Below are 9,325 nucleotides of genomic sequence, written 5' to 3' on the forward strand. Positions count from 1 at the left end.
AGATGGCCTCGAAGGTCTCTGGAGAACAGGTTCTGTCCTCTGAGTCCAGGCTATTGCTGTCAGGCCCGCAGTGCAGGCCCTCTGCCCCCTGACCAAGGGAAACAAGATCCCACAGGCTGGAATGCGCAGCAACACTGTTAGCGACCGCATACAACAAAGAGAAGCGGAAAGCAGGCTACAAAAGGGCATTTGCGTTCGTATTTTGTTTTTTTAAACTTTTTTTTTTTTTTTTTTTTTTTTTTTTTTTTTTTTTTTTTTTTTTTTTTTTTTTAACAACATTGCATTACAGCAGACAGTCCAAAGCAGAAGGATGTTTTATCAGAGGTCAGGGCTGGTAGATATAAAGCAGTATCAGCACTTTAAAAAAATAAAAACAACACAACAACCCACCAAAGCCACAACATACCCCCAACTCCTGCCCGGAGCCCTCCCTACCCCCTCCACCCCAGCGCCCGCCCCCTCCGCCTCAGCGCCCGCCCCTTCCCGTCTAGAGGCCGGGTGTAGGCGCCGTGCTTGGGCAGCCGTGGTCTTCGCTGCCGCCTCCGGGCGCTATGGGGGCTCGGCTGGCCCTGGTGGTGCTGATGGTGCTGGTGGCTCCCGACCAGAGCGCGGCCTCCCTCCAGGAGCGGCCGTCCGCAGGTAACGGGCCGGGCCGGGTCGGGTCGGGGGTGCCGCTGAAAGAAGGGCTGGGGGCGGCGGATCGGAGTGGAGCGGATTGTACCGCTGATGCTCCACGCTCACCTCGTTCCGCCCGAGAAAATGCGTTAGAAAATGGGTTAGGGTGAGATCCTCGTGTTGTGGCAAGCTGGGAATTTAAATGGAGGGTGGGGAGCTCGCGGTTAGGAGTTCAGGGCCTTGAGACCTATGGCCGCGGGTGCAGGTCGCTTCCAGCCACACATGGGCTGGAGTGTGAGCAGGTGGGACAGTGACAGATAAATAAACATGGGAGAAATAGTCGGATCTGGGAGTTTCACTTCCATCAGGGACAGTTCAGTATCATCGGAGAGAGCCGTCTCATGTAATGGCTCACATCTGAATAAGGTGCGCTATATTTCTGAGTATTGAGAATTGCACAGAGCTCGGTTACACTCCTTGCATGAGTTTGAAAGTAGAGGCATGTCTGTACAGTGGGTGAAAGCAGCAGCGCTCCGCTAAGCCATATCCTCACAAAGAGATCCATATACCTAAGCACTGCCAGCATGTGATCACAGAGCTGTTGGTTATGTGTCTTGGGATTTTATGGCCGTGCAGCTGCTGGAGCTTTATGGCGGTCAGGCGTGGGCAGCTCTGGCACTGGGCCACACTGGGCGGGATTGGGGAAGATGGCTGGGGCTCACCCACTGGGTAATGGGGCTGTAAGACTCGTAGCTGACATCCTGCAGGACACCCATCTTGCTGAAATCCAGGCTTACTCAGCAGATTATTGCCACAGTGGGGCTGCCGTGGGATAGCTGATATATATCAAGCTTCCTAGAGAAAACTGAGCACTTCCTTTCTACACAAGTGCAGCAAACCCTGAAAGGAGCAGCACATACTTCTGAGCTGTGTTTTGGCAACACAAGCAGGGGTTTTCCTGGTGACTAACACTGAGGTTAGCGATAGCCTCAGTAACTGAACCAGAGACTCCAACATTTAAGCCAAAAATTACTATTTTTTTAATCTAACAAAACCACAATGAAGGAAATTCTAACAGATATAGCTGTGAAGAATGAGGTTGTACCTGTACTGACAAATTGTTATTACACAGAGGCAAACAGATGTGGTGTCTTAAATAGGAAAAAATGTGAATAGGAGAACGGGAACATCAAAACAGGTTTATGATGCTTTCCTTTGTTAAGACAGGCTACTTTCTGCAGGCTCAGCAGGGCTTTCAGTGTCCTGGTAGCATGTGATACTTCAGGCAATGAGGAAGTGCCCTTCTGTCAGTTATCTCTTGTCCCAGGTTGCACCTTTTCCTTGAAAAGGCAGGCAGCAGTTATCTGAGTAGCTCATACGTGTCTGCAGCTGGGTGCTCATGTCAGCCTCAGTCTGCCGGTGACTCATTGGCGCAGCAGAGCTCTTGGCCATGGGAACTATTTGTATTTCTGTATCCTGGATGAGGCTTCTGATCAAGGTTACAGTAGCACTAATAGACAGAGAGTACGATACAGTGTCAGGTGTGTCTTGCACATTGGAAACAAGTCTTCCAGACAGTGTATGTGCTTCACATTTGTGGCTGACCAGCGTGCGTGGTTGTCCTTTTGGCTCTTATTACTGGCAGTCATAACAGTTCTTCTCAGCTGCAGACTTTCTAATAGAGCTCTATTTAATTATTTACTTTAATGACAGCTCAGAAAAAAAAAAAACAAACAAAAAACCAAAAAACAACTGTAATAGGATGATAGAAGCAGGGTTGCAGAGTCTTTGACCACAGCAAATGAGAACAAACCCAAAATGCAGCATTCACAGATACAGAAATGAAGGAAAAGAGCTGCTTACCTTTAGAAGGCCTCAGATAGGCAGGGACTCCACTGCCAACACTTAAATGAGGTCTGGGAATGGGTGGATCCTGGTTCCACCCCTTCCAGTCACTCAGGTGCACTGCATTCACCTGAGCTCCCCTGGGTTTGCTCTGTCTTCCCACCAGGTACTCAATCACTGGTTCAGGCTGTGACTTAGCATTTCCACTATGACAATGAATGTATAAAACAGTATTTAGATTTTACTGTAAAAGCAGTTTTTAATATGTTCATCTTGTGCAACTTCCTGGGGTTGTCATATATATATATATATGTGTGTGTGGGTGGGTGTATATATATGTATATATATGTATGTGTGTGTATATGTATATATATATATGTGTGTGTGTGTGTATATGAGCAGGAGTTAGACCTAGACCAATGTCCTAATATATATATATATATATGTCCTAATATATATATTATATTATATATTATTATATTATATTAATATTATTAAATATTATATATTATTATATTAGGACATATATATATATATATTAGGACATTGGTCTAGGTCTAACTCCTGTTCATACAGCATATTACCTCCATGAGCTTTCAATCATAAATAGCAATTTTAAAAGCACTGTGGGACAGCTTAAAATGTTACCCACACTCTTTGTACACTTTTTATCTGTAAATTGGATGTGTTTTTCTTCTTGAATTCAAGATCCTTCTGAGAACTTCTGATAGAACCTTCTGCACTGAAATGCTGTTGCAGGCTCTAATTCAAGCTGACATTTTGGACTGGATGTGAACCAGAACTATCTGAATGTCTTATATGGTGCAGTATGATTTGCTTTAGTGGTCAGTTTTCTGCTCACCTTTTCCATACTTTGTTTTCACTGTTGTAATTTGTGCCTTGAGTGTTGCTGTGTTTGTGTTAGTTTATTCTAAATCAGAAGTTTGGCGTTTGAAGAGTAGCCATGTGTCAGCCACTACCACCTTCCTTGAGTCGTGCATGCTGGACAATGAAAGAGAACAGCTCATGATGTGTTTAAAAATATGACTGTTTCACTGCATGTTAAACAAAATGGTGTTCAAATAAAATATTTCAAAAGCTTTGAAAATCTGCAGTGCGCTTGGTGCAGGAGTGGAATGTGGCTGAGCTGTCCCAGCCTGTGCATACATTGGGTGGGCAGGAAGGATAAATCATTAGGAGACAATATGAGGAAGAAGGAACTGTGAACTGGACATTTAAGATTCTTTAAAAACAAACTAAAATGGGGGAGGTTATAAACCTGAAGAAAAGAACTAAAGTTGTCTGGTGGAGGCATTGAAAGTAGACTAGCTTATCCATTTTCTACTCCCATTTTGAGGGCCTGTGGTCTAATCTGTTGTAATGCTGAGCCCCCACTTCCACATCTTGCACTGCTGCAGCTTAAGCTAAGTGAGCTATTGCTGGTTGAACTGACAGAAGTGGTCCTTGGTGACTCAAGTGATCAGGACCTGTTTGCAGGCAGAGATCGTGTCTTCTGTGTAAATAACTTGCGCAGTTAGGAAAAGGAGATGATCTTTCAGGCATTCCTTGGTTTTATGGTAGAACCAGCAACCCTCAAAAATAAACACAAGCTGAGAACTATTTACACTGAAGTTACTCTCTATTTATTAGACAGTCAGAGACAAGACAGACAGGGAAAAGGAGCAAAGGTGTCATCCCTTAGCAAAAGAGAGGGAGATAGTTCTTGGCCTTTGAAATGTGGCAAGGTGAATGAGTTCAAAGAAGATGTGCTATAAACCTGCTTCTCTACTGGTTTTGCTCTTACATAGCGTGAAGAATTTTAGCTGCTCAGCCTGTGCTGAAGGGTGTGGTTTTGGTCTGTCTTTACGGATATGGAGTGGAACATAAGAGGTGAAGTACTAGTTCATGGGAGATACTGCTTGCCTGACATCATTAGAAAAAAAGTTGTAAATAGAAAGGATGAGTTGATGGTCTGTGTCTCTTGCTCCTGCAAATGATCCAAGCCATCTTTCTGGTGGCTGAGAAGGTGGTTTAAATAGTGGTGTGGTTTGTGAAGAAGGTTGTCTCCTCAGGAGGAAGGCTTGTTTTCTGCTAGTTTATGTCAGTAGTCTCAGAGCTGGAGCATGTTAGAAGTCATCTCTGGGAGAAAAAGCAAAGAACTAAGCTGAGTAATCCTTGGAGCTGGAGGGGTGGAGAGATGACTTGGTAGAATTTCTCGTTGGTCACACTGCAGATTCCCACTCTGTAGATTTCCTGAGTATTTTGTTCCTGTGTCTTAGATTGGTAAGTGGGAATAATGCTCACTGCGCTTATGGAGGTGATGGGAAAATACTTCAGTAGATCTAAATGCATTTGCTGACTTAATATAGTGATAATCACAGAGTCACAGAATTGTAGGGGTTGGAAGGGACCTCTAGAGATCATCGAGTCCAACCCCCCTGCCAAAGCAGGCTCCCTACACCACGTCACACAGGTAGGCGTCCAGGCGGGTCTTGAATATCTCCAGAGAGGGAGACTCCACCACCTCCCTGGGCAGCCTGTTCCAGTGCTCCGTCACCCTTATATGGCATATAAGTGCCATATAAATATTTAGCTGGAATAACAAATCTTATATGAGAACCACATTTGAATAACTAAGTCACGGAGGTGCTTAGTGATTCAAATTAAAGAAAATACTCAAGACTATTCATTAACTGTGTGACATCTGTGTGCAGAATAGAATAAAATGTGGTGGCAGGAAAAAGCAAAATGTTGTGTAGTTGAACAGCTAAATCCATGTAGCTTCTACTGATGATCCAAATATCTCCTGGGATTTCCTACTCCTCTGCTAAAAGCAGCTCTATTCTTACGATAGCACACAACAGGGAGATTTCATAAGTTACTACCTCAAGTATTTACTTTTTGGGACGCTCTGTGACATCTGTGTGCCTTGACACCTCTTCTGTTGATTTGTCACCTTTTTTTCTTGTGGTTGAGAAATTGATGATTGTGTTCCGTTTTTCCAATAACTGAACACCACTTTCACACAGGCTGTAGAATAACCAAACCGCAGCACCATTCGCAGAGTGACGTCTATTACGCGTATCGCATCTTCGTGGTTAATAGCATATCCTAGGCTCTCTGTATTACTTTCTGCAAAGTGCTGTCTTTGTGGTCTTGTTTTCAAGACATGAAAATTGTTTACTTTCCCTTGATAAATCACAAAGTGAAGTGAGAACATTTCGCTTTGTGAGAGGTTACGAATGGGCAGGTCAAATACGAGCTATCTTTCATCATCTCACAAAACCTAAATTAACAGAATCAAACGCTGTGAATCAGGCATCAAGAAGCCAAGACGTGACAGATAAAATAGTTGAGTAACATTCATTTTTCCTCATCTGAATGCCATGTAACAGCCTTTAATAGTTACAGGGTCATGTAATTTTCCTTCCTCTGCAACTGCTCCCCTGTACCCCTGTTGCTGTTGGTGCTCAGGACAGAAGTTTGCTGCATGAGGAAACTATCAATGCTATTTCTTATTTATCTGTCACTTATTACCTCACCTCTAGTGTTAGTAAATGTACTTCAAACAATCTCTTGAGTGTGGAGCTACATGCTAGCTTTGGTGTTCAAATTCCTTACAAATGTTAGTAGCTTTTTGTTATCACACACTTAAAAATAAATACTGCTGGGGACATAAAAGTGTCAGTGTCAAAATTCACATTGAATCCAAGCTTTACCCAGCAAACCTATTGTCTTTTGACAAGGCTGTGTTAGGAGATATTAGGGGCCCCTGGAGTGTAGAATAACATCCCTGTGTAGCCCCATCTGTGATTCAGCTCTGAAGAGCGACAGAAATCTGCAGGAGTTGGGCTAATCTCCTCTAACTTCAGAACACTCACACTGCCTGTCCTGTTTTATCTGTGTAATACTGACATAGCTGTGACATTGTCACAGCTGATGAACCTGATAAGCGCTATCCAGTGGATTTGTTTTCAGTGGGCATGAGTTATCTGAGGTTTTGGGTTGCAAACAGGAAGAAAATGTCTCTGCAGGCCAAGAAAAGTAAATCAGCATGCAGGGCTGAAATGTGTTTGTAGTAGTGGCAAACAGGGTCCGTTTAGGGGGAATAATCTCCAATTTTTAAGTCTAATTTTTCTGGCCATTTCTAGCATGTTGCCTTTTCCAAATAATAAAGTAATATATTTGACAGTTCCTGTGTTTTACTAAGTGCAATTGTTTTGTTTCTTCCAGTGCCTTTACCAACAGAAACTTCAGTCATATCCAGAAATTTCAGAACTGTCTTGCACTGGCAGTACCCACCCATGTCTGAAACTCCCCGTTTCGTAGTGGAGGTCAAACCTTACGAGTAAGTTCATATTCTTTCACCATTTCCTGCACCTCATTTTTTCTTAAAGTGCAAAAATAATCAGTCCGTGGAAAACAGTTTTTGTTTTTTGTCCCAGAGTCCAGTAGGATGAATGTTTCCTAAGTGTAACTTAAGCCGAAATTTGCCAAATTATAACATAGTTAAGACTGGAAGGGACTTGTGGAGGCCATCTGATCTAAGCCCTGCTCAAGCAGGGCCACACAGAGCAGAGTGCCCAGCACGGTGTCCAAACAGATCTCCAAGAAGGAGGCTCCTACCTGTGCCACACATTCACGCTGTTATTTGATCACAGGCAGTGTACTGTTCAATATTGTCCCATGGTGTATTAATAGTAGCTTTTTCTTGATCTTTTTACAGCTTCGGCAAGTATAGGACTGTCTCAACTTGTGTGAACATCTCAGCTACTTCTTGCGACCTATCGGAGGAAATAGAGAAAATTTTTTCTTCTTACTGGTTTCGTATTAAAGCTATTGTTGGATCACAACAGTCTCAGTACGTTGAGACAGATGAGTTTGTTTTGCAAAAGCATGGTAAGTTCCATCATAAAATAAAACTTGTAAATTTTCTCCCAGCATTTTCAGTACTAATGTACTGAAATTCCTCTTTTTTTCCCCAGCATTGCAATTATACGATATTAATAGCATTCAAATAAATGTATCGATCTCAATTCTCCACTGAATTTTAGGAATGTAACTACACTTAGCTTGTTTTATTGAATTTCTTTTTTTTTTCCAATACTACTTCAAAAACTTTGGCCTAATAGCAAAGGTAAAATGTGTTGCAGGAAAAATTGGACCTCCAAAGCTGAATCTCTCAAGGCATGGTACTGAAGTCATAGTCGATATTTACCCTCCTGAATTTCCATCTGTGGAGGTTCAGCCTTGGATCAAAGATGTTTATTCACAGCTCTCATACTTGGTGATCTTTAGAAATAGTGAAAATGAGGTAAGTTTCAAAGTGAAAAATTAAATTTGAATTAAAAATATATTTGTGTGTTTTAAATATTTAATATGGGGTTTGCTCCCCGTAACACACCCAGTCCACAGATACCGAGAAAGTAGTTGAATGTAACAGAATAATGCTGAAGTCCTAAAATGTGGGTCATGATGAAAGAGATAATTTAAAGGTCTGAACGTTAGTTATCTGTTTGCATGTCTTTTAACAACAGCCAGATAATTGCAGTATCTGTACACAAAATAGAAAGATGATGGGTCACATGAAGTTATTTCTACATACCTGCCAAAACATAGGTAATTTCACTTGTGCCCTTTTCACTTGTTTGGATAAACCTTTCAGTTCACAAGATTCACCTTCCAAGTATTGATACCACATTGCTTAAAAGTCATAGAGAATGGACTTTTGTAAAATGATAGGGCATAGGTTAGAGTTACTTTTTGCATGCAGCCAAGTATGTGCTTTGTAAGTGAACTATGAATGAAGGTATGGGGTATGGATAGAGCATGTTTTGGAAGCACCTGAAACTTGTTTATTAAAGCATCACAATCTCATCAAACGGAACATTTTAGGATAGTTCATAAATTGGCATCTGAAGTTTCCAGATGTTGCAAGGCATGTATCTATAGGAGCTACATCTAATAGTGTTATTGTAACATTGTAGAAGTGTTAGAAAATGCTGTAACATTTGTATTAAGTCAAATGATGTAATATGACCTTATTTTTATTTTTGATCTCTTTTTTTTCTTTTAGAGCAGTACAAATTTCTCTGAAATGGACTGTGAGATGATTGAATGTAGGCTGCAGATCCCAGTTCCTTCTAAAGGTTCTAATTACTGTGTTTCGGCAAAGGGACATTTTTATGATGGTCTGATAGTTGGTGCCCCGTCAGAAGAAATTTGCATTTGGGTTCCTCCTGAGCAGTCTTGGAGTAAGCAGATCTTAAATTGTACAAAGAACATACTGAGTCTCATCAGCGATATGATACAGCAAGTTGTCCAAGCTGTGGTGCAGCCATGGGATCACTTGGATATCTATGGGAGAGTATGAAAACAGGAAAAGCGTGATCATTCTTTTCCAAATGCACTCTCCCAGTTCTAAAGGCTTTTAAGGGTTATGTATTTTCAAGTAACCTTGATTTTCCTGGGTACTTTTCTGACCTCATTGGTATCCTAAAACTTGGGGTTTTTTGCACCTGATCACTGATGTAATTAACAAATGACAAATGAAATGTTCATTGAGCTATATAGCTTTTAGAAACACTGAGCCTATCTTCTAATAAATGGCATCTTGCTGAATCATATCACTGAAGAAAATGTGTGTGGACATTCTGGAGCTTCAAGTGACTCTTCACTTCAAGTGACTCTGAATTTGTAATAAAATTGAGGTATCATTTGTTTTTTACTTAATTAAGGGGAATAAAGGCAGTTAGTGTCTCAACTTTGTATCTTTGTTACAGTTTGTTTGTTTTTTAATTACTCCATCATGGTTCAACACTTCACTGGGGAAAAGAGAAAATTTCTAGGAGGAGTCATGTATTCT

General features: G+C 41.6%; 1 protein-coding gene across 1 annotated transcript in view; it reads left to right on the plus strand.

Annotated features, from left to right (window-relative positions):
* The first annotated feature begins 463 nt into the window (after positions 1 to 463).
* Positions 464 to 9,325, plus strand: part of IFNGR1 (interferon gamma receptor 1) — a 13,920-nt gene continuing 5,058 nt past the window's right edge. Inside the window, exons 1-5 of the mRNA XM_015858419.1 lie at positions 464 to 639; positions 6,694 to 6,808; positions 7,187 to 7,359; positions 7,614 to 7,774; positions 8,537 to 8,714. Coding sequence (XP_015713905.1) covers positions 552 to 639; positions 6,694 to 6,808; positions 7,187 to 7,359; positions 7,614 to 7,774; positions 8,537 to 8,714 — 715 coding nt within the window. The 5' untranslated portion in view covers positions 464 to 551. The remainder of the gene's footprint in view (positions 640 to 6,693; positions 6,809 to 7,186; positions 7,360 to 7,613; positions 7,775 to 8,536; positions 8,715 to 9,325) is intronic.

The sequence above is a fragment of the Coturnix japonica genome, chromosome 3 (genome assembly GCF_001577835.2).
Source record: "Coturnix japonica isolate 7356 chromosome 3, Coturnix japonica 2.1, whole genome shotgun sequence".
NCBI classification, from domain to species: domain Eukaryota; kingdom Metazoa; phylum Chordata; class Aves; order Galliformes; family Phasianidae; genus Coturnix; species Coturnix japonica.